The following is a 25431-nucleotide window of genomic DNA, read 5'->3' as shown; positions in this document are numbered from 1 at the left end:
TGATACACATGGGCTTTAGACAAAAAGAATGCACCAGAACATGTCTTTATGTTGAGGGCACCTCAAGAGCATAAAAGTACAGCAGACCCACCATCCCACAGGTTTTTCATAAATAACAAAACCAGTAGTGTCAAATGGGTGTGAAATAGAGCAAGACATGGAGTACAAGGACCGTATCACATCTTGACCAAGTACATGATGTAGACACATAGTCCAGGTTTAACTGTTCAGCTGTAAAGAGTTGCCTCAAATACATCTCGTGCCTAAATATGTGCCTAAATAGCTTTTTTCTGCACAAAATAAGTTTGTTTCTCAGACTCTTTGTTTAACTCAGTGCTGATAAATTCATTCCCCTGGCAAGGGAGAACACCTTCTGTTGTATTCCAGACTTCTGGAAGATTCCCACAAAACCACAGGTAAAACAGATTACATAGATATCAGAAGTATCATAGTTCTAATGTACCTATGTATGAATTTGGCTTGCAAAAATGTCTGTGCAGTAATTCCTCTTTCCATTACTCATTCTTGCTGAGGTGTCTGTATATGCTAGGAAACTAGGAAATGTGAAACAAATCACTCACAGCAGAATGGGACCATCCTGAGACTTCAAGAAAAATCTTAACTTCTCTCCCATGATGACCAGCAAACTGATGGGTCTTTGGACCCCCATCAGCCATCCACTGCTGTGCATCATCATCTGTTTAGGATGTGATTTTCCATCAGGTCTAGATACTCCAAGTCAGGACTGGAAGAGATACCACACTTTCTCCCTTTGTCCTCTTCCCTGCATGCTGCCATCACTTATTTTGTGCCTGCCTAACGCTTATGATTCACATGAAACAATTCAGAGAGCTGTTCTGACTGAGTAACTACAAATAAAAACCCCAAACCAACAAAACTCAAAACCTCACACAGCTTCCTGGTTTGGCTGAGCAAACACTGACACAAGCTTCCCTGCCAGCTACATCTCCAGAGAGCTGCTGGAAAGAGTCAGAGAATTACAGTTCAGACTTCCATCAGCATATACTGCTGGGGGACTGCACCTCTAAGTACATGTGCAGGGGTAATGCTGTGCAGATACAAGGCTAAGTCTACCTCAGTACTGGTGGCTATTACGTTTTAGACCCTGCTTTTCTCCAGAGCTATTTCTCCTCTCAAAGATAAATGTGGTGTCTTTAGAAAGGGGACATTTTGCTAGCAGGGAACACTGAGGTCTCAGCTTTTGCATGATCCCATATCGGTGCATTACTGTAGTACAGAAAAGTACCACCAATTGCCTCTTCAATGTGTCATAAATGTTCCTCCCACTCTGATATTAAAGAGTTCGAAATAGAAACTGGAAAATAAAGGGAAAGAATGAGTTGTTCTGCTCTTTCATGCTTGTAGAGACTGACTCCAAAAACATCCCAGTCTCATGATCTTCACTCTTTTAGATTTCCATTAGAAACCAATTCTGTAATTATTAGAGTCAACTTTTTAACATAAACCCATTTTAACGCTAAAAAATTCACAAAGCATGCAAAGTAGGAATGAATTTGTTTTACCCAGGTATTGACCCTTAGTATAATCCCTTCAAGGACATCTGAGAATCACCTCCCAGAATAGTGTCCCAGGGAAATGACAAGTGCAGTGATAAGTTGCCTTTACTTAATTTTTTGTTTTAAAATAGATATGTGATTCCAGCTCTTTGCATCTCCCATTAATGTCCCCAGGGCAGCTACAGATGAAAAACAAAATTTGTATTTTCTAGTCATTCCAGAGATGCATTAATACTGTAAGAGAGGAAAATGGATCATAATCCTGAGCTGTATTTTTAGTGTCCTCTCTTTCATCTGTCATGCTGGAATGTGAGTTTTGGTTCTAACTCATGCCTGAATGGGGAATGTTGTCCATGCTGCAATATAACTCTGAGTTACAGCTGTGCTCTGACAGTGTGTCACTTCATTCCATTAACAAACCCATAAACACAGTCCTTGCAAGCTAAACAGGCAAAAGGGAGACTTTTTTAACAGGGTAGTTGAAGGATTCTTTTGTATAAAGTAAACTTAGAGATCGTTTCTGTGCTCAGTCCAAAGATATATCCATATCACCTTCAGGGACTGCTGCACCTCAGGGCACTAACTCTAGCAAAACTTCACAGTCCTATTGTCACGACCCACCAGAGCCCCTCTGATGCCAATGACCCGTTTTGCAGCCTCTCTGTTAGTAATCCTGCTCATTTCAAAGACATCATACAACGTTACCTTATAAAAAGCTCCCATTTGGTGTCATCATGGGTTCTGTAACCTATGAACTTACCGTAAAGTTCCTGATGCATTTTGAATACATGCTAATAATCTAACTAAAATCGTGTTAATTAAGGGCATAAGAAGTAATCATGGGAAGTAACAAGGCCCTGAGTGCACTAATAAGCTGTAACATCCCTGACCAGCCTTATCGAGGGACCTCTACCCGCACGCATGTGTCCACAAGCTTTATTTAAGATCACAGTTGAGGCTTTGGTCCCTGCCTGAGCTATGCTGGAGGAGTGCTGGTCTCTCACAACTGTGCCTGGTCGCGAAGCATCTCGATCCAGCCCTCAATTTGCAGACGGATTTCCTGGCCTGCCCTTGGTCCTGCCTTCGCAAATGTGGACCTGCTGTGTGATCAGTGGATCTGATCCTGACCTACAGAATGACTTTCTTTCTCAGTCTCAGACCTGCCTTATCATCCAGGTATCACCTTATCTGTGCTTCTGGTTGGACCTGGCCAGCATCTGTCCTTCTTGCCTTGTGTAGATACTGTGTGACTGGGCCCTGGGCAGCAAAGCCTCTACGCTGCTGTGGGATCCCCCTTGGTGCTCCCCTTGCCTTCCTTCAGAGAGCAGCCCTGCCCTTGCTGCTGTCAGTCAAGAAGGTAACGATGTGGGACTAAACAGTTCTTGGCACATTAATTTTATGTAATTATTCACCACATTGTCTGATTTCAGAAAGCCTCAGTATGCAGAGCAAAGAAAAGCATCTTTCTAGCTTCCAGTGATTCTGCAAGTGAATCCCTAACGCAGTTTGAGGACTGTGGTCAATTCACCAGTTATCATAGAAATATGTAGACTAGCCTAAATAGTAGTAGACTAGTAGTAGACTCTAGATGGTCAAACTTTCACACTTGACCCGGCAATCCATTGCATGCGTCACTATTCTATGAAATAGCAGCAAATGTTTGTGAAAAGTCTAAGTTAGCCTTGGCAGGAAGAAGTGCTAAGTAGCTTATAAGGAAGGAAAGGAAGAGGAAATAAGACAGTACATTATACTACAGGTACAATTCTGCTTGCCCTAGACCTCACCAGCTGCTGAAAAGACAGTTGCCATGCAGTATCAGGAAGGAAATAAAGTATGTGATCATTAGAGGGGGAATGCAATGAAAACATCTGAAACAGAGGCAAGGGGGAGGACAAGTGGACAGTAAGGCAACCTAACCTTTCATGGAGACTAAAGAAAGACAGCATATGTGATGGAAGAAGTGAAGACCGGAGTATAAAAAGTTCTGGGATTACTGGAGCGAAAACGAAGTTAGTCATGATCAGGGCCAAGGACAAGAATGAAAAAGGAGACATAAAAGGAGAGTGGGACCTGGTATAAAAGGTTGAAGAGCTGCAGAGACAAATCCTGTTGAAGACTTCTCAGGATCATATACAAACTACAACATACCTACATACAGCATACACATTGAGGCATCTTTGCACTCTGGTAGCGGTTTTTTTTAAAAAGCAAACCGAAAAATGGCAAGCTGATGGCATTTAATGCAAATTTGTAGCAAGTGATAAAATTGCAACAAGCAGTTAAAAGTCCTAGCTTACATACCTGAGAAGAGAGCTTTTGGAGCACAAAGGCTTAAGCAAGTTGCTAATAAGAGGGAGAAAGGCAAGAGCTGAGGTATCAAGAAAGGGTCAGATCACCAAAAGCCCTGAGCATGGTGCTAGTCTTATGTCTTCTGTTCTGTCAAGACACCCGGGACCATTTCAGAAAAGCTTTTCCCACTCCTCCACCCTGACCACAAGCCACTCGGGACACAGCAGGAATGGCCACTCCTAAGGTGGTTGTGGCTCCTATTGCTGTGCTGCTCAGCTGCAGTGTAAATTACAGAAAAGGTGAAACAACTCTAATTTCACCAAAACCTGTACTGAATCCTATAAAAAGATCCAGGCAAATAAACTGAAGAGAGCAAAGCTGCTCTTTGCTACAACCTTTTCCATTCTGGAACACCCCGTTGTTCCCACAACAGACCTCACTACCCAGAAATAAGAAACCTGTTCTACACAGATCCGTGTCAATCCAAGCATGCTTTCTTTCTAAAAGTCTTACAATGGACATATGTTGCTTTGCTGTGCTTGGGCTTGAAGAGCTATTTACTGAAATCAGGGTGCTGCCGAGATGAAGTCTCTAGGAGAAGGTGGACACTGAGAACCACTGCGCCAAGGTGGTCCCACTGGAGTCAGGAAGGTGCTCAAAATGAGGCACTTACAAAGGAAATTGGGAGACTGACAAAAGCCAATTACAGAAATCAGGCTAATAAGGCAAAAGGAAAAAAATAAAATGCCCGGCATATAAAAATTGGATGTGACAGAGAGAAGATACCTTGGGAGCTCCTTGAAGCTGCAAGCGGGTAGACGGATCACTTTTATACTCTTGGTCTAGATTACTTCGTACAGAACTGCCCAATGCTGCAAATAAAGGGGTCCCATTTCATGGACAGGGACATTCAAGAGGCTGAAGTTTGCTGAGAGACTTTTCCCTGGAAGAAGATCAGCGTTGTCACACTTGAGTCTTAAAGACCTGGCAGGTCTGATTCCAGGTCCTTTGAAATATTGCATTCAGCCCAAGTACAGGCACTCTACTGTACCCTCTGCACGTTTTAAAAATCTAATTCCCCACTGCCTCTGCACATCAACCCAGAATGACAAACTTCTCACAGGGCACTACACAGGTGCCCTTTCAGGTATATCCTCACAATACTTGCTTAGTGTCAACTGTGACAAATAAAACAAATATAAAATCTTATAAAGTGCCAAATCATAGCCTCAGAACAGAAGCTTCTGGAGACTTTAGCGAAGCTCCACAAACACAACTTGTCTTGTAATAAGCACTTCTGTCTTCCAGCTCATAAAGTTAGACAGAAAGTTAATGAATACAGTTTTAACTTTGTAAACTCAAGAAGGGCAATATAAAAGTGGGAAAAGGAATTCCAGTCTCTCATAAGGCAGGGCGAGACAAATTGCAGTAGGAAACCTCCTACCTGGGAATTGCAAAACAACATGGATGAATAAATAGGTTGAAGAGTGCATACATCAGGATACCGAGCAAGTTATTTGCATCTGATGAGTCCAGGAGTAAGAAAGGATGGACAGGCAGATCTCTCAAGCTGCTTCCAACTCAGCTAGTCAATCTACACCATATGCAGATTACCTAAATTGCTCCTGGTACATCTGCATCACCCGGTTGGCGCAGTCTCCATTAGAGATTCAGGCATTAGCGCTGATCAGGCTTGTAAGCCAATACAGCACACAGTGAAATACTAGCTTAGGTCTTGGAAGCAATACAGATGTCTTATTTAGCCTAAACTCATTTATTTGCTTGCCTCTGCCTCCCTGAAGCAGAATCCTCCCTTAATATCTTTAAAAATAACAACATCCTCTCCCTCAAACAAAACAAAGAGTCCACATGAAACTTCTACAGATAACAAATTAATGTACTTTACAGGTTGCTGAAGAAATATAGCTCTATTAAAGGGACGGGAGCACCCCTGAACTTTTGCTGCAAAATTTTATTAAGCTTCTATAAATATACGGTCCTTGTACATTCCTGAAGAGTTTGAAGCAAATGGTTTGAAACTACTTTGGATTTTGGTTATATAAATACACTACTAGTTATTGGTATTTGCTCTATTCTATTTCTATATGAGTAGTGGAAGGTATGGAAATATATCTGCTGTTAGACAACTTGTAAATAGCTACATATATTATTTTACTTAGCCTATTTTACATTCAATTCATAAACATTTGAAATTATACTAAAGGCAAAAAAATATAATGGATAGAAGTCATGCTGCTGAAAACATAAAGGAGTGGCAAAACTAAGCTCCCCAAAGCAATCTAATGCACTGCACTGAACATCCATGTTTGCTGTAAGATGAGCAACATGACAAACACTACCTGCAAACTGGAAATGATTATCAAATCCCAACCACGTTTGCACCATGAAGCCTGACAGGACAAACAGAGTTTTGACTGAGTATTTCTACCAGGCTAAAACAGAAGAACCTCTCACAAATCACAGGCACAGAAAGAAATGTTCCACTTGAGAGGAGATGTGGGACCCTTCACGTTTGCTAATCCCCTGTGACTTAAATTGTATAGCCTGATTTATTCTACCACAGGCTTACATTTAATGACTTTATTAAATAGAAAAATTAATACGTTTAAAAATGCAAGTGTTTAACAGTCTCACAAGGGTCTGCTTCACCGTTAGAAGAACAGCAGAAGTTCCCGTATCACTGTTTCTTGGGCACAGCACTGCACTTTCAGTTACTCTGAATGGGAAACCCCTGAGAGTGAGATGATGCCCTTTGTTTTGCTCTTGTTCATCAGTTTACTTCTAAGGCAAAAGGCACTGTAACTTCCTACAGTCTCAGCATCATGCACACAGGTAATGCAATGCAATAGCAGTCAGTCACAGCTCCATTTACAGTGTGGCTATGCTCAGTCTTGATTTTCTGAAAAGCTGGGACAGGCAAAAGAGGTGTACAAGATTGCACTGCAGAAACCAAAGATGGAACCTGGAACTTACAGAATTTCACAGAATGGAACAAAAAAATCCAGAAGCTTAAAAAAAAAATATTTTTTTTAAAAAAAATCACATATTCACAGCTACGATTTTGCACCACTGAAAATACTGTGCAGTGTGATGTTTCTGATAGATTTCTTTCTTGGGCAGAGGGATTTGGTATGTTTTTTTGATGCCCTCAGATTTCTTAGTTACTTTCAGATACTCACTCCCCAGCGCAAACAGGTCCTTTTTTTCCAAAGAAGCAGGCTTTGACCAGAAGTCAACTAATCTCTCTGAGACTTTCAGTCAGAAAGTGAAATAAGTATTACTGACCCAATTAGTTTGTGCATCTGGTCTTGGTTTTTTTGTTGTTGTTGGGGTGGTTTGTTTTTTTATTTTTGGTTTGGATTTTTGTTTGCTTGGTTTTTTGTTTTTCTTCTGTTCTGTTCCTAGTTAAGAGATTGCTGACGATAACTCTGCAGTTCCTTTCTCCCACCATTTCTACACAAAATTCTCATGCTGTCTCTTTCTGTCATCCTCTCTTGCCACTGGAATATGATCTGATTTCCAGGTGCCTCTCTCCCCTCTCTTCCTTCTTCTACTATACATTCAAATCAGATCAGAATAAAAGCAGCCTGTTTGTTGACCCCAATTACAATGCAAAAAGTATCCCTTTTTGATTGATTTGAGACACTGAAAGAGGATGTGTCTGTCCTGACCCAGAGATAGCACCTCAGAGGGAAAAGTACACAAGAAAGTATCTGTAGCAGCCAGTTCAAGTTTTCCTTTTCCCAGTTTTAAAAACACATCTGCCATTAATACCTCTGCTCAGGTGATCGCCATGGAGTTCTGTTAAATCACTGAGCCGGATTCAAATTCATTTCTGCTTCACCCTGGGATTTCTTTTTTTGCAGACCGGCACACGTACCCAATAAGTGACGCATGCAAGAAGCGAGACCTTGAGGTCTATGGCAGCAGGTGTCACATTCGAAGGAGGGACTGAGATGCACATGCTTCCTAAAAAGCAGTGTACAACTTGATACCACTCAGCAGAAGCAAAATTTAAATTTAATTCCGTTAGAAGCAAGGAGGACAAGCCTTGTGTTCACATGGGCTGGCAGCAGCCCTGCGTGCGCTTACCTCAGACCACCGTTTGGCTCTTCGTCAGAGGAGAAGGTGCCATTGCAGACGTTGCCGAAGGAGTGGCTGGGCTTCAGTTTGGCTTCCTCGCAGTCTGAAACGGGCTCTCTTTTCTTCCTCTTGCCGAAGAGCTTCTTGAAAGGCTGGAATTTGCCTGCTTTTTTCTTGTCTGCGGATTACAAGACAAACAGGCGCAGGGCTGAGGGACGCGGCTCGCGAGCATGCACCGCAGCAGCAGGTTCAAAGGAAGAATGAGGTCAAAGAGCAAGTCACCAGCCTGAAGCAGCCCGGCGCTTGCAATGTAAATGCAGGGCTGCCACTTGCTGTTGACACGTCATACTGACACAGCAAAGGTAAGAGCATTAAAACATCTGCTCGTGGGTTTAAGGATCTGCTTGGAGGTGTCAGTGCAAGCCAAATGTTTGGATGAAGAGAAAGGATAATTTTCCAGAGCCAGAATAGAATGCTGAGGTTCATTTTTTGGCTTTATACCACACACTTTTGACCTTTTCACCAAAAGACAAGCACTGCTTTGGTCACCCCACTTTGGTAGGTGCTGGATCCGTTGCCTTGAATTAAAAGCATTTGAACACAACCAGCTGTATTTCACTTATGTAGCCTCATAAACAGACAAGTCAATTTACATATGAATAAAGAGAACAGGATAAAGTTCTGTTGGTTTGCTGGTGGGTTACTTCAATAAACATCCAGCTTTATATCAGCAAAGTCAATACATTGTTCTGACTTTTTTTTTCCCCCAAGTAACTGAGATCAGAATTTGACCAAGCATTTCTTCCTTGAGACACTTAAATTTTAAAAGCTCCGCCAAAAAAAGCACAGCAAAAAGACAAAACAGACATGAGACAGGAACAAAAAATAAAAGTTAACCAGAAAAAAAAACATTAAATTTTTTTTCCACCAAAGGCTGAAGAAAATAAAAGTAGCATCAAACTACTTTCCCCACATCTACTGAAAAGTACCAAGAGTTTCCTGTTAACTATTGCCAAGAAAGGGTTTTCTGAGGGCTGTGGTGCACCAAAGAATTTCTAAAACACCATAACTGTCAAAGAACTTAATTTCTTTTCTGCTTCTACTTAATTTTTGCATTGAATCTACTGAAAACTGGCTTTTTTTTTTAAGAAAAGAACCACACAACTTTTCTCTTCCTATCACAACCCAGTTTGAGAAGCATCATATTGTACTGGTGACAAATATCTTCATAAGCTATTTAAATACCTGTATGTGCTTTTCTTGCAGGCTGTGTGCATACGCACCGCCTCAGCACGCTCTACTCTTCTACGAGCCGTTGCTGAGCTGAAAGCAGAAAATTTTGGTTGCAAAGTACGGAGAGGCCTGTGTAGGAACATTTGCCCAGGAAACATGAAAAACCTTCTGTAGGCCAACAGTACTTTTCAATACCACATCAGGTTTTACACTCTACTCTGCTATAGCTGTATATAGCAAGGCCACATCGGGGTAACACCTCTTTGTAGTTGCTAGAGGCATAACTACAGGGTAGTTAGAAAGAGAAAATGTACCCAAGCACAACGTGATCTGGCCGCTTCCAGTGACAAGTGGTTTCCAAACTAGCATGGCGCCAATGAGCCCGAATTGAACCCAGGGGTGGAATCAAACTTACACAAAGAGCCAGAAAGCTACATTTTGTGAATCCATCTGTACCTGATTGTGGATGAAGTAGAAAACCTAGCCTGAAATTATAATGTCAAAGATGCAACAGATAGCAATTCTGCATTTCCTTTACAGATCCTTGAGAAGTTTACACCGCTGTCATTCTTCTCATTGGGCTGTCAAGATACACAGCATTTCTGCTACTTCATTAAGACAACCAGGCATCCAGGTAGCAGCATGAAAATAAAAAGCTGAATTATGAACCTCAAATTCAGGCCCAGCATTAGACTTTTTTGATCCAGATCACTGACCCACAATGAGCAGATAAGAAAATCAACAACCACGGAGACAGCAGTTTTACCAGCACAGAAGAAAAAGGGGTACACGGGTCTGCACTCCCTGTCCCCTAGCTCTGCTTTCTATAAGCTGACCAACTTGCATCTCCAGCCACACCAATTGCTTGCTGCTCAATTCTGACTTTAGAGAAATATGTTTTTACAAAAAGCCCCCAACAGACAGTCAGGCAGTCGTGCAGAGAAAGAGAGGAATTATTGCTCTAGGCCACAGCTGCCCCAACACTTCATGCACTTCAGAGACTGCCTGTAAAAACTCATAAATCAAACGACAGAGCATACAGGAGAGAAAGCATCAGTACCAGACACAAGACTGGGTGAAAGAGCTGTTTCTCCACAGTTCCCACCTTGCCTTCTTCCTCAGTCTTCTTTGAAAAGGAAGGCTGCGTGATGCCATTTCTGCTGGTTAATCCAATTTACTGCATAAATCAATTCAACTACAGCTTTTTAAAAAAAGGTTCTCACTGTGCCATTCATCCACACTACTCTTGCCTCCTCCTCTTTTGGAGGTCTTCAGATATAACTGTGAATTACCTCAACTCAAAATCTACTGCACTGATTCACCAACTATGAATCTAGGTGTTGGACAAATAAGACAGGTCAACACAGCTGTCATTTCATCAAAATGGGTGAGAGCCAACATGGTTATCTCCAGCCAAGATCTGCTTTTCTCCATGTGATTTAATATACCCCTTAGCTGTTTCCCCGCTCCATACCCCATCATCACAGTTGTCACATTACTAAGTGTGAATTCTTTAAATCAGGCTTCGTGACTCAGTGCAAAACCGATGAACAACCTTCCCTGTACAGGCTGTACACGCTATTCCACATCCTACCAGTGCAGAGAAAAGGAGCAGCCAGTCCTTCCAGGTTTCTAAGGAGGCAATGCCTGACCACTAAGACAAAAATCTATTTATGTAAATTTTTTGCAAGATGTTATGGAGGAAGATGTGGGATGATATCACCTACAGGGTAAAATGCTTCCTATAACAGTAAAACAAGTACAAAAAGGAACCCAAACATTGGCAATACAACAGACAATGCCCTGCACAGAAGCTTTTTGAGTCTCTAATGCTAGAGCTCAAACATGACTCATCCCTCCTGTCTGTCTATACTGCTGAAAGAAAAAAAAAATAGGATAGGCTGAAGGCTGGAGCACCCAGTGCTGTCAACTTGTGTCAAGGACAATTGCTGAGATAGCCAGGAAGCAAGTCTGCTTACATGGGCCATTTGCTTATCTCCTTAATCACTCAAATGGGAACCCTACAGATCCAGCCCCAGGAGAACACGGGGAATCAGCAATTAAAGTTTTTTCCTGTCTGTTTGGCAAGCCTCTCTTTTTCAAATCGCTGTAAACAGTTACCAGGAAATCAGTATTGAATCACAGAAAAACATGAGGTGTGAAGGCGACAGATAAACAAGGTTGGATACGCTAGCTAGAATAACACAGCACATATGGTAAACGCTCCCTTCTCAGCTTATTCCAGAAGAGTAGCTGAGCAGATTAGAATAATCTTTAACCTGTCATGTAATTTGTCAGCTGCATAAAGACATGCAGTGCCTAACACAGAGCCAGTTAAAGTGGAGAGCATCGGCATCGTGAAGGCAGCACATGGTCCCTCCACTCCCAATGACAGCGGGGAGACCGATAGGAGCAGCTACTCCTCTCACACTCTCTTTCACTCTAGGGTGCTCCCCAAGAAAGATAAAAGGTGGGTGCAATGGGCTTCATTGCTGGTAAATCAGGCACAGCCTTCGGACTCCAGCTGGCAAAGTCTTAGCAACGCACCAGCTGACGAATTCCCATAAAATAGCTTGCAGTTAAATTGCTCAAATGTCACCCAAATCCATATGGATTCCTAGGCTGTAATGCCTTCAAAAACTGCACAAAACCCTCAACAGAAGCACAGGTCAAATAAAGATTTAACTATTACGCTTACATAGGGAAGAGATCTAAATGACTGGAAAGAAAGTGAGTAATGTATCCTAAGCAACAGGCACAATGTGGGTGTGTGTGAGGCTATGCTGCTGGATGGGACCACACCACTGGAAACATCTGAAAAATAATTTTCAAGCAAAGCAAGCTTCACACAAGAAACAGAAAGTCTCAAATAATTATCAAAGAGACACCTAAATATCTAACTAGGTTTTGGTTCCTTGCAGCTTTTACTCCTTGCTGGGGTGCTGGGGGCACTCACAGTCGCGTGGGTGAGAAAACCTGCAGGGAGAAACCTCTCCAAGCAGAGGTGACCAAGAAAATGCTGGTGGGTAGGAAGATGATCGTTGAGGGAAAAAATAAATAAAAGCAGGATTTATAGTGACTTCTTAAAGTTGAAGTTACATTTGGCCAAGATTGTTCAAACCTCGGGTTTTCAATGGGATTTGCGGAGATTTAACAGACATTTGCTCATTATGTAAAATGCAGCACCCGTCTGTATTACTGTATTATCTGTAGTATGAGATGTTGCACAGGAGTTGTCTGCAAAATAATGTGTTCCTTGTTAGTGAATTTAATGGGTATAAAATATGGTGTAATAGGCTAGATTAATGAGGATATGAATTATTAAATCAAACAGGAATTTCTATAAAGAATTTAGAGAATGGAAATCCACAACGCACACAGCATTAAGAACTGCATGGCAGGGAGAGGGCAGGAGGGTTACTGGGTTGCAGGCACAATACAGCAGCCAAGTCAGAAAAGGGAATTAAAGAACACTGTTAAGAGGGTAAATTGACTGACATCTCTAATCACATCTCTACAGCAGAAAAAGGCTGTTATGATGTACATTGCCAGTATCAGTAATAAAACACTCTGCCTTGATTTTAAGCTAATAGTATGCTTATTCATGCTCTTTTTAAAATAACAGGATAGCCACTACCACTGCCCTGTTGAGCCCTGGACTGGCCGTGCATTTGCACAAACTTCTTTGCTATTCAGCTCCTCACCAAAAAAAGCCGTTCTGGCTCCCCCTGCCCAGTCTGTTCTCATAGGGCAGAGCTTACCCAGTAAACTGGGATCTGCACTTGCCTCCAGCTTTCCCACCCACTCCACATCTTAGTATATCTATTTCTGTGAGTCCCCAGAGATGTTCAGTTATTACTGATACATTTATGTTCAGAGCTGGGAGCAATGCTCCCCAGAGAGGTGTCTCCACTCCTCCAGGAAAGGGAAACAAATTGTTTGGGAGTGAGAAGGAAGGCAAACTTTGCTCTGCCTAACCACATTCCCACAATTCAGAATAGGTGTGAGCTCCTGTAGCTATTGTAGCTCATCAGATTTCACAGGGGAAGTTGGTCTCTGAACGTTTTCTGCCTCCATGACGCACCCTCAGTCCATTGCCCTCCCTTCCATAGGCAGCTAAAAAGAAAGCTGGGGCTGATAGATGGACATGGGGCAGATACACAAAGGAGGCACAAACACCAAAGAACCTAAGGAAACATTTAACATAACAACAAAGATTGATATTAAAAAAGATTGATGCTCAGATTCAATAACGTAACCTCCCAGCAATGAGTTCAACTGTGTGAGACAGTTAGTGACAGCACATAACGCTCGTAAAGTAGGCAGTATGCAATAGTCCCATGCTGACAGAGATAAGACGAAATAATATGACCAGAGATGAAATCGATACCTGAGAAACAGTAAATGAAAACAAGATAGAGAGAGATCAAGGGCAACAAACTGGTGCAGCCACAATAGCCTCATGAAACACCTAGGCAAAGCAAAGGAAAAATAGCATGCCAATGCTTGCCTGTTTTTCCAAGGGTATCAAGTGATCTTATAAGAGATACAATTTCTTGCAAACCTTGTCCCACAGAGATGATGAGGCATTCTTGGATTACCTGATATAAACTAGTAATACTACCTAAAGTATCCATAACACAGCCAGAACCAATCTTACTTTTCAGAAACGTCTATTTTCCCTTGCCACCTGCAGAAGCAAAAACATTTCCATAAACAACAGCCCATTTTCTGATTTTTCTTTCTCCCAAAGACTGTACCTTTCAAAGAAACCATACATAGCTGAGACAGTCAGCTTTTAGGAAATATATATGAATCAGTATAATAGAGTTTATTGATGTTCGGACACCATATAATATGCTTTTATCATCCAGAGCAAGGCAAGAACTATTTCAACACTTCTCTTGACACAACAAGGAAGTAACAGGGAAAGTAAAACCTTATTTTACTCACTTGAAGGCAAAAGGACTTAACCTCCGCTGAATGAGGATTAGTACGGTGGTCTTTAGTGGCAGGAAAGGGATATTCATGGATGTTCATGGAGTAAACATGGATGTTCAAGGAGTAAAAGGCAGTTTTAAAGTATTTAGGTGACATTAAACAGAAGAACCAGAGCCAGGTAAATACCTCTCCCATCCCATCTTCAGTCTCATTTACTTGGGCAAGAGTCTCACCTTCCTTCCTTTCTGAGATCCCGTTTTCCTCTTTTTCCCGTCTATGAATTAAAGCCTTCCCAGCCATTCCTAGTATTTCTGTGCCTGTTATTTTTATTAAGTATCACAATGAGTGGTCCTAGAGGTCATAAAGCCTCATGTTCCTTACCCAACCCTTCTTTTCAACACCAACATCCTGCCTCCCTAATCCATCCCACTGCCAGCCTTGGGCAGCACCTTTGGCATGGGGAAGGCACCGCTCTCTGAAAAACACAGCCAAACCAAGAGCAGGCAAGTCACTTTAGGAACACATGGGATAGGCTAGGGATAGTGGGGACTCCTGGCAGGGAAGACAGTATGAGAAAGTCAGTACAAACTTCAGCAGCAAACCTTATTGTAGCCAGGGAGTGTCCTCCTTTCCCAGCTTCCAGGGGGAAGGTGACATAGAAAATAGTTTAAAACAACTTGGGATATGCATCTTGAGCACAGTGACAGCACCTCACAAAGTTCATACATATAAGGACATTTGCGAAAGGGTTAAGTAAACGTGAAAGATATTACTGAGGTGCTGGGCTGCATTGCAGAACATATGGGCTAAGACAAAACCTGCTTATAATAGCTCTGGGCTCAGTGATGCATGTGAGACTTTTAGAAAGGAAGAGACTGCAATAGCTTCTGATTCACCAACAAAACATTCACCCATTATGTAACAGAAGGGAGAAAGTTTTATTTTACTAGGGCAAGACTTATTAACTCAAGTTATTCATGATGGAAGACCCTTTTGGTATGCCGGGGTTTATCTCAGTTTTCCAGATCTGCATTAAACACTTCAGGTCAATGCAGTAAAGAGATGTTCGCTTATTATTCCCTTCTCTGAGTAAAAAAAATTGTATAACATGGGATTCCCTCAGCAGATTTGTTTCCTACATGGCACAATTCCTGCTTGAAAGCATTTAAAACCTGAACTACTGGCTAGGCCGCAGATGGAAGGCCAAACCTCCCAGAGGCAAAGTGACCTGCCTGAGGCCCCACGGCAGAGCAGTCCAAAGTCCAAGGAACACAACTTGACGTGGCCAAACGCCTCGAGCTGCCCCTCCCCATGGCACAGGCTGCCGACAGATAAGGATTCTGCACCCAAATCACTTCTACTAAGATTATTCTTGCAGGGGATTGTGTTACATGAACTGTTTTTTCTGCCCCTCCAGCCCCTAGAAGAATTCCTGTGTTGAACAGGTCAGTGCTTTTGGATCATACCACCTCCCGCTTTTTCGCCAGTGAGAGAAGGAGCAATCATTCTCACAGAAACTACTGGCTTACCATAGAAAATGTTAATTTTCATGAGGCGAGCGTGAAACTCATAGAGCAAACCTCTTCAGCGATTAAGGCACAAGTGCCAACAGCATGCTGCTGACATCTATCGATAAGACAAAGTCGAGAAGTATCCTGAACTCAGAGGAGAGTCAGAGCGTTACGCCAGAAAGACTGGATGGCTGGAGAACTGGGATAACAGAAGTGAGAGGCGATGTTGAAATATTACATACATACTCATTCATTTAGGGCATATTGCTGAGACATTCTTCCAGTAAATTGGCCTCAAACAGCTAGAAATGGGCAAGAAGAAAGACCTGGCCACACCAGCTGGTCACAGGATAGTTATAAGCCAGAACTGTGTTGCAGCTATAAAAAAAGTAAATGTCATCCTATGGAAGGGGGTTGTGAAGCTGATAGGGGTTACTACCTGAGCAAGGGGAAGGAGACCCAGCTGGCTAATACATCACCAGGTGCTAACAAACCAGGGCTGAGATCAAGCAGGTACCTCCAATGTATTTTGGATTGGGATTCGGAACTTTTTCCTTCTTTTATAAGGGAACAAACAAACTAATACATTGCTGAGGTGTTTTGTTTCTTTCCTGAATGTCACATAAGGGCAGTCTTATTGGATAAAAATTTCTTGTTGTGGTGCAAAACCAGACAGAGTCTCTGCTTTTACTGCCTGACAGACTGAAACCGGCAAAGACATACTGTGACATACAGCAGCCGCAGGCACTAAAACTAGCAATTTATGGAGCACTTTCAAAGCGGTGTCACTACTCGGAACAATAATAACCAATTAATGCAGAAAATCAGCAGATAAAAATGTTTTTTTGATTCATTGTGACTGGTGCCCTGGTTTTGGCTGGGGTGGGTACGTGGCTGTGTGGTGTTTAGCTGCCTGCTGGGTGAAACCATGACAACTAGCAAGCGTCAAAGAATGGCTTCAAGTGATTTTTTTCATTTTTCAGTTTCCATTTAATATACTTTTACAATGACAAATAAATAGATGAATATTACCCTTAAAATTCACATGAACTGATAAAATGTTTTGGATAAATCAGATTAAATGAAGAGTCCATTTTTCATTTTACAAACTTAGTCCCCAGTCATAAGGGATGTCTGATTGGTGGAGGGGTTTTTTGGAAACTATCAATATACCTTTTGAGTTAGAGCAGTTCCACAGATCACAAGGAAAGCTACCATGTGTCTTCTGTGATGTAAAAATACATTTTTAAAAGTTCAGGCATAGTTCTACATGTAACTCTAAACAGGGAGTGGGGGGAACCCCAAACCGATTACTTTATGCCTGTGTGTTGTCTTTCAAAGTTCTAGAGAATTATAAAGTGATACAGAAAAGCCAAGAGTAAAAGGGGTCTTATTCCAAGCAAATTACCAACCACTGCAGTAGAAACTCTATTTTAATAATTTCCTCATTAAATTTTATAAAGTGAAAGCTGAACAGGAGGCAGCAAAACCATCTCCCCTCCCCAAATTTAGGAGGCTGATATCTCAGAACCAGCTCTAAATTTTGCAATGAGTCACAAAAACCCCATAACTGAGTAACCTGGAAGCCAAGTCTAAGCTAAACTCAGGCCCAATGTGTCTAAAAACTAAAATACTTATGACCATCTCTGATTTCACAGAATTAAAATCATGCTGTTGTGGTTTACAGCTGGGTAGCAAAATAAAGAAAATAAACTATTTCTTAAGAAAAGAGCTGCAAGAACCATGGCATTCAGAAATTTGCCAGGCAATTCTGGTAAAAAGATCAAGACCAAAGTGAATGCTTGCATGGTGATAACCAGAGTGAAGTAGGGAGCTGGGAAGGTTTTTGTTTTGTTTAGGCTTTTTTTTTTTTCCTGAAGGAAGTCAAACCTCAGCCACCTTAGCCTGTTGGGCAAGGTGTTCAGAAGGAATCATGGCACTCATTTCCCAGACTGGCATATCACCAAAACATCATGGGAAATAACATTAGCCAGCAGCACAGGAGGTAAAGAACCTGCTCTTGTGTTCCCCTCCAAAGCCTGGAAATGCCATTGCCCCTGGAAGGAGCCACCGCTTCTCCTGGAGCTCTGCAGAGCCAGGGCAGGAGAACACCTTCACCTCCTCACTGCTCCTTCCCCACCTTTCTGCTGCACGCTCTCCTTTCCCAACCACTCCTCCAGGCTCACTTACCTCTTCTGATAAGCAAATCCTTTTTGCATAAATTGACAATAACGGTGACCAGATTAAGACTAGGGACAGCTGGCCTGAGTCTGTGAGTTTGCCTATACATCCAACACCTGTTTTTTCACTGCCCGACCAGCTTTCACTACTTACACAGGCCCAGATTATCCCACTCTTCAAGAAGCAGGCGCTGCATGGAGACATTCTCTGTTCTATCCAGGGATGAGGCTTGCCTCCTTGGCATGCAACCAGGAGACCCAGCCGCAAGTCCTCAGAACACTGAAATATGCCAGACCTGGCTAGATCTTCACAAGATAGAGAGACTTCTCCTCTATTCACAGGTGGCTTACAGCTCCTGTTCCTCTGCATCTTCAGCATCACAGCCTCCCCTCTGTGCCGCACAGAGAACAGCACCGTACCGCGCTTTTACCTCCCCCGCTGACACATTGGTATTCCAGTCTGCAGGGGATCTCCCTCCCGAGTGCCAAGGATAGATGGCCATTCCCACCTTTTTCTGAAATTGGCAGGTTTTGTAACGCAGGCTACTATCAGCTTAAGGATGAAATTGGTATCTCAGTATTGACTTGAATGCTCTCAAGAGAAAAGCTCCACCTGAGCCAGTGCTTAACCAACACTGCTACCAGCAATTTCAGAAACAAGATTTTGAAAAAATCTTGAACAAGCTGACCATGAGGACAAAACCGCAAATTTGATCATTAGCATTAATCTCTATATTAGTATTGTATTTCAAACTCCAAAGCATTTTACAGCCCTTACCTAATTGTTCCTCATTCACCTATCCCTATACGGCAAGCAGGCAACAGGTTGAACCCCAGATCCAAATCTTGAACCATTTTTGCACAGAGCGGAGTCAGAGACAGGACAGGAAACTTTTCCACATCTGCACTGGAGCCCTCAGCCTGGGTTGCCTTCACCACCCAGGCCAAGCACTGACACAAGCATTGCGTAAGACATCCTCGTTATAGGAAGATGACTGTAAATCTTTGGGCTGAAATTCTGGCAATTTTCTCAAACACTACATCTGCTTTAGAAAAGGAGCTTAAAATTGACTCAATTCCTCATCTTGTCAGCAACATGATAAAAGATACAGAATATAAAGATATTTCCCTTTGTTATTTATTAAAAACAAGTAAAAAGTCAGAACACACACCAAAATTTGTATATTTTCAGTGAAGCTCTTGCTATTTGCAGGCAACTGAAGAATTGAGGCAATCATTGTTTGCCTTTGTTTTCCAGAATTACAACAGAGAAACAGGACGTCACTTGAAACACTTATCTGACTGGAAAACTCAGAGAAATCTGCTGAAATTTGACAGCTTAGACTTGCCTAAAAATATCTAAGAAATAAAAACCTCTCGTATGTTTTTCTTCTGATCTTTGCAAAACTAACAATATTCACTTCATAAAACACTCAAATAGGTGTCTGTTGTCATCAAATTTATTTGGCTAACTCTGAGTATATTTTTTAACACAAAACACTATTAAGTTGAAGCAGTGTCATTTTAAATGTCAGCCAAGTAAGGTACCTGCATGAACACTGCAAACAGAAATATCACGAAAGGGTTCTTTGTAAGGTCTCTACCATTAAAAGGGAAAACCCCAAGCTACTACTGTGATGCTGAGTGAAATCTCCCCCTACCCATTCTATTTTATGATGACAGAAGAAAACTAATTACTCATGAAGAGGCAAATTCAGAGAGGAGAAGCAGCCATAAATAAATGATACTCAAGCATTTGTAAACCTAAACATTTTAGAAATATCAAAAGAATTCAAATATAAAAAGGCCTTTGCACAAATGAACAACTCTTTCTACCCCTGAACTAGGCCAACCAGACATTTTCTTTTAAAACATCTTCTTTCCTTTAGGCAGTGGGAACAAAGAGAAAAAAAATATTTCCTATTTTCATGCTGTTTCATTTCCAGGCGAGGATTTGCCATGCCAGGATGTGACTGATGATGCTTATTCACACACTACCTCACTGTGCTGGGATAACAAAGCACTATTGCCACTAAACTGGTGAAAAGCATCAAATCTAGCCACAAGTCAGACACAATAAAACTTCACAGAGAAAGGAAATGGTGCTTTCTCGCCAACATCACTTGCTCACACTGGAATTTATTTATCATTTACTATGTCCCAGAATGAAACATAATGGAGGGGACTCAGGTGGCCAGGCAAAGTATGAGATTTCCTGCGCTAGTGAGGATGATTAAACAGAACTAGCACCAAGGGAAATTAATGCATTGTAGATTCTAGGATATAACATCAACTTGATCCCTAGAATGAAAAATATTCAAGTCTGCAGCTTACAAGCCTTGGAAGGACGTTGGGAGCACAGGCTATGTCTGTCATACTCTGCGGGGGTACAGCAGCCATAAAAGCCCAGGGGACCAGCCAAGCGCAACATCTCTTGACACAGCATCATTCCAGAAAACGTCACTTGTACAGGGTGCCTTCTGGCAGATCAGGTACCCTCCAGCTGTTCCAGTTATAGCAACAAGAGCAAGAAACAGAAATTCTGCTCCTGGTACTGATCAACGCCAAAGTCTGACTGTCAAGCATGGATGGAAGCTTTTCCAAGCATTTCAGCAGCTCTGAACACTCGTTTCCCAGGTGCCAAAGCACATTTTGGACCCCTGCAAGCAGCTTGGTACAGGAATTGGTACCCTGCCTGCCCAGTTAAGGGAAGTCACAGCGAGATCCAGGGGAAGCCTGTGGTGACCATACTGTATGTCGCCCCCTTCCCCAGCTGTTCCTCTGACACCGTAGGCTTCCTGCCACCCTGCATAAACAAGCTTCCAACTGATACCTCTGCTCCACTTGTAAAACTGAAGGCTCAAGAGCAATCACTGTAAAACAAATTGCAGAGAGCAAATGGGGGAAAGGGGTGGGAGCAGAGGTGAGAGGTGAGTACTCATCTAGTTTCAACCTTTTTTACTTCCCTCATACCTATTCTTAAATTATCTAGACTGCAAGCATTCAGTAGCTGAAACAGTTTTTCCGTCTGTGTAAAGCACCACCCAGGGTAACAGCAGCACATGCAAGTTTGAAAGAATTCTAACAGTAAAAAAATATTAAACAAGCTGAAAGAAAAGTTCATAAAAATGATCAGTTTCCATTATGTGACTAACCAGCCTCAAGAGATGCCCACATCTCTGTCCTTGACACATTTTGAAGCTGAGATACTGCAAAGCATCTCAAAGCAAATCCAGGCTGCACTTCTTCAAGCCTTCCTCACATGATCATTTCTGAAAGAGCTGTCGAGTGTGAGTATGGAAACAACAGTAGTTGTGGCTTCATATGGTGGGCAGTCTTTTTAGTCATGGCCTAGAGAGGGGCAAAATCTACATTTATAGCCAAAAGTCCTAGGTGAAGAGAATAGTCATTCCACTGCCCTGTGTTGGCCCTCTGTCAGAGCCCCAGATCCCAATACCAGGTTTTCTATGGCATTTTCAGAAAAATCCTGATGCTCTAAATGATTGTGCTAACCTTGATACTTCTTTAAACAGCAGAGCTAAAGCCCAAAAGCCATATGTGCAGTAAGCCCCATCCAGGGCAGTCAGAGGAAAGAACCATTTAAATTCATGTATAAGAAATGACAGCGCTGTCAGTTATACAAAGGTAACTTTGCACAATATACAAAGTAAGCTCAGACTTCTCCCACACCTTCATCCCCAATTCTTCACTATTTAAAACTAAGTCTTACGTTTTACTTGGAAGAAAGAACAATGCCAGTCGCCACTTATAGGGCAGGAATGCATTGTAATGCCAATGCAGAGCAACATTTCTCCAGGATTTTTCCACAGAGGGTATGTCTCAATCACAAGAGAAACACCACTCCTTCCTTTTTCTTTTCCTACTTTTCTGCTGTGAATTATTTGGAGCCAAACCATAAATTGTACAACCACACTCACTGAGTCAGAACAAAACAGGAGACTCTCCAAATTTTCTGGTTTTCAGTATGACTTGATTTATGAGGTATGTCCCTACCTGATGGTAGAGAGATGACATATATGACAGGATATGGATTGCTCATAATTTTTTTGTGTAGAAAACATTACTCTGAGCATATGCAATTCTAACTGTTTTAGTCACAGTTAATATTACATATACCTGCTCTCTGGCTGACTCACACAAATAGGTTTAAGAACTTCAGACTGTAAACTGAAAATTAACTAATGACAGCTAAACTGGTATACCACCTGAGAATTCACTGTTTTATTAACATTCAAACAAATGCTAAATGAAGATGAGCACAGACACTTAGCATTTCTGTACATTAAATTTATCATGTACTTACAAATTGCAGATCACTGACGAATCTGAAAAAAAACCCAAACCTGCAAAGAATACATACAGCTACCTAGCATTAGGTATCTGCATTCATTAATAGGAGGGCAGCTGCTACTTACTTCAAAGGTGCCAGTTTGGAAACCACAGTCAAACATGTGACTGAAAGGTGTTCAAATACGTGTACTTGATTTTGATAAATAGACTCCTATAAGGCCATCACCCACACTATATCCTAAAGCTCCAGTAATGGTAGGGCAATGCAGATAGCATCTGGATTATCGCAACAGGAAATAAAGACAGCTTTGACATTCCTCTACTTTTAGCAAAAGTTATTTGAACATCTTTTAAAAATACAAAAATATTTTTACCAAGTTATTCCAAAAGCTGAGGGAAGTGTTTTCCTTAATTTTACTCAAATAAAACATTCAGAATGAAGTGGAAGCGACACTGGATAGAAGGTGAAACAGCTTATCTACCTGTAACTGTTCCTCTGCGAGGTGCCTTGTGTACATCCATGCAACTGATACCCACCTGCAAGCCTCGCTGCCTGTCAAGGGTTTCAGCCTGGCAGCACTTTAGCGCAGCCCACTGCTGCGTGGACACCACATGCACTGCATGTCATTATAAACGAGGCCAAAAGCCTCCTAAAGGATCTGAAATTTAACCAGGACCAAGGAAGAGGGCAGAAAGGAGGGGTGTGAAAATGTGTGCAGGATCTTACATCTCAGGAAGGACAAGAAGGCAGCAGCAATCTGTATTACTTCCTTGTAACATCAAATGTTTGTGTACTTAGACTGTCTGCCACAAAAACCGCCTGTAGAAAAGTCCTCAGAACCTCCAATGAAACAAACCCTCTGAAAGCCAGCATCACCCTTTGCAGCTGTGGTGGAAACATAGCACTTACAGCACAACAGGAACCCAAGCAGCAGCTCCGGAGACCTTGGTTCTGGGTAACTGATGCAAAGTCGTCACCAGCATTATTTGGTCTCTGGCAGAATGAGCCCAAATTGAAGGGGGAAGGAGATTTATTTTGCTCTGGTTTTCTTTACTGAAAACATCTTAGTTTTTATTCCAAGAACTACAGTGGGGAAAAACAAGGTGGCTGTAAGCCCCTCGTGGTGCTGGTAGGCAAGGGCACAGCTGCCGAGGCCACCTTGCAGGACTGCTCTCTTCTGCTGGAACGAGGTTTGTGCCAGAGCTAGTAAATCTTGAGGACCTGACCTCACTATGAATAGATGTGCTTCTCTGCCCTGCCCTCCTGGACCATGCCATCAGACTGGTAAGGTTTGTTTGTACCTGTTCTTCAGGATAAGCCAGCACTCTCTGCAGACTCAGCCCCTTATTATCCTCCAGCACCTGAGTAGTCAGCTGGGGCAAACGTAGCCACAGAGCACTGGTCACCCCTGCTTTAGGCTGGATTGTGAAATGCCACAAGTGCTCTGCTCTGTAGGCTAAAAAGGAGGCATCATTTAGGGAAACAGCATTCCAGAATAAGAATTGAATGTAGTCTGCCATAGAAGAAGAACATAAAGAGATTGCATCTTTGGAGTAAGGAGACAAGATTTTAATCTGACTATTTAATAAGAAACCAGTAAACTAAAGGACAGAAGTTGCCCAACTACTGGGCTGAGATCTCTAATTAGTTCATGAAACATTTTACTGAAAGTATAATTTTATATGTGCAACAAAGCCAAAGGTACTGATTAATTGCAACTCATTAAGTGTAAGTTGTTTAGTAATTAAGAAAAATTAATGCAGTCATGGCAAGGTTGGCGCAGGCAAGAATTCCACCTAGACAAGCATCACATTGCCAATAGCAGCCAGTCTGCTCAAAGCAGCAAAGGAGTAATTTAAAAACCAGTCCCGACCCATAGGGACAGGCAGTCAGACCACTCATTCCAACTCTTCTGAATGAAATCTTATAAAATAAAGATAACGGTTATCATCTTTTAGAGTTCTGCCAGGACTTGTGCAGAAGTAAGGTAAGTCAGTCACACTTTTCTCTTACATAAATTATACACTTTAGGGAATCAGAAACAATCAAATATCCCAAGAAAGATATTACTAACAAGATTTTAATAACACAGTGTTTTCAAAAATTGCTCTTTATCCATTTTGGGAGAGCAAATTTGCTGTGGGTGAGAGAGTTCAGAAATCATTGCACATACTAGGATAGAACAGGGACTGAAAGCAAAGGCAAAATACAGCCTTGGCACAGAAGCATGTTCTGGGAACAAGAGCACCAAGGCATGCAAAATCGTCATCACTCACCTCAGCTAGAAGGCTGGTAAACTGTAGATAATCTCCGTCTTTCTACTTTTAATCCTATCCATGGAACACAAGTACCCTCAGAGAAACCAAATATATTTTAGCCAATCCTTTTCCTATGAAAGGAGGCAGCGGCCATGGACACAGCTTCCTAGAACAGCAACTTTCAGAGAAGACTGGCATGACATTGAATCAGATTTGTCCCCCACAGCTGGCTGCCAGGGGTTTTAAAGTCTTTACATTAGTACTGTACAGTGATCAACCACAAACCCCAATATAAGACAAGACAGCGATGCACAGTTTCATTTGGTGGTAATCGTGTAGCAAATGGTTTTCTTCAAAAGCAGGCACAAATTCTGGGAAAGTCTGAGCCTGGAATTTGTCACTCAGTTATGACTTAACTAATAGCAGCTAACACAAGTGTAAAAGCCACATGAGAAAGAGAGTTTCCCTCCCATAACTGGTGAAGTTGTCTACAAAAAGGAAACTAAAAAAGTCTGAAAACTTCACACAAGTAAATTCTTTTCTTTGTACTGAATGAACACGCTATACTCCCATGACTTCACAAAGGAAGTTACGAACTTCTTTATATTTCAAGCCTACTCTGTTTTTCTCAACAAATACAAACGAAAGGGCCATGTGAATTATTAACAGATGACAACAGAGAGCTAGCCAGGTACTTCAAATACTTCTGTCTCTTCTTCCTACATGAATTCCTCAACAGTGCATGCAAAGTAAGTCTTCTTACTACTTCAATCCTTCAAATCCATAATTAGAGCTGATTAAATAACTTGTTGAGAAGTAAAGGCTTTTTTACATTCCTTCCTCTCCCCTTTCTTTCCCTGGGAGAGCATTTGACCTGACCATTAGTGACAGGGGGACATCACACCTTGTTCCGAAGAATCAAGTGGGAGCGTTTTCCCCTCTTAATACCTTTTCAGCAGCGCAAGCTTGTGCAGAACATCATGCAATCCAGTGGAAACAGATACTATTTATTTCTGAACTGGAATAGACATATAATCAGGAAACCTGAAAACAGACTAAAGCTTT

The 25431-nt window shown here is 41.9% G+C and overlaps 1 protein-coding gene across 5 annotated transcripts in view; it reads right to left on the bottom strand.

The window, feature by feature from the left end:
• The window catches only part of CRACD (capping protein inhibiting regulator of actin dynamics), a 133816-nt gene that overhangs the window by 32428 nt on the left and 75957 nt on the right, over nucleotides 1-25431 (bottom strand). For all 5 annotated transcript variants that reach the window (XM_040596123.1, XM_040596114.1, XM_040596135.1 and 2 more), the window contains one exon: nucleotides 7941-8109. Coding sequence is in view for 2 of the 5 variants with exons in the window: in XM_040596097.1 (XP_040452031.1) it covers nucleotides 7941-8109 (169 nt within the window). In the remaining 3 variants the exon portion in view is untranslated. The remainder of the gene's footprint in view (nucleotides 1-7940; nucleotides 8110-25431) is intronic.

This window comes from Falco naumanni, chromosome 1 (assembly GCF_017639655.2).
Source record: "Falco naumanni isolate bFalNau1 chromosome 1, bFalNau1.pat, whole genome shotgun sequence".
NCBI classification, from domain to species: Eukaryota; Metazoa; Chordata; class Aves; order Falconiformes; family Falconidae; genus Falco; species Falco naumanni.
The sequence above is the reverse complement of the archived record's forward strand: the minus strand, read 5'-3'. Positions and strand labels throughout refer to the sequence as shown.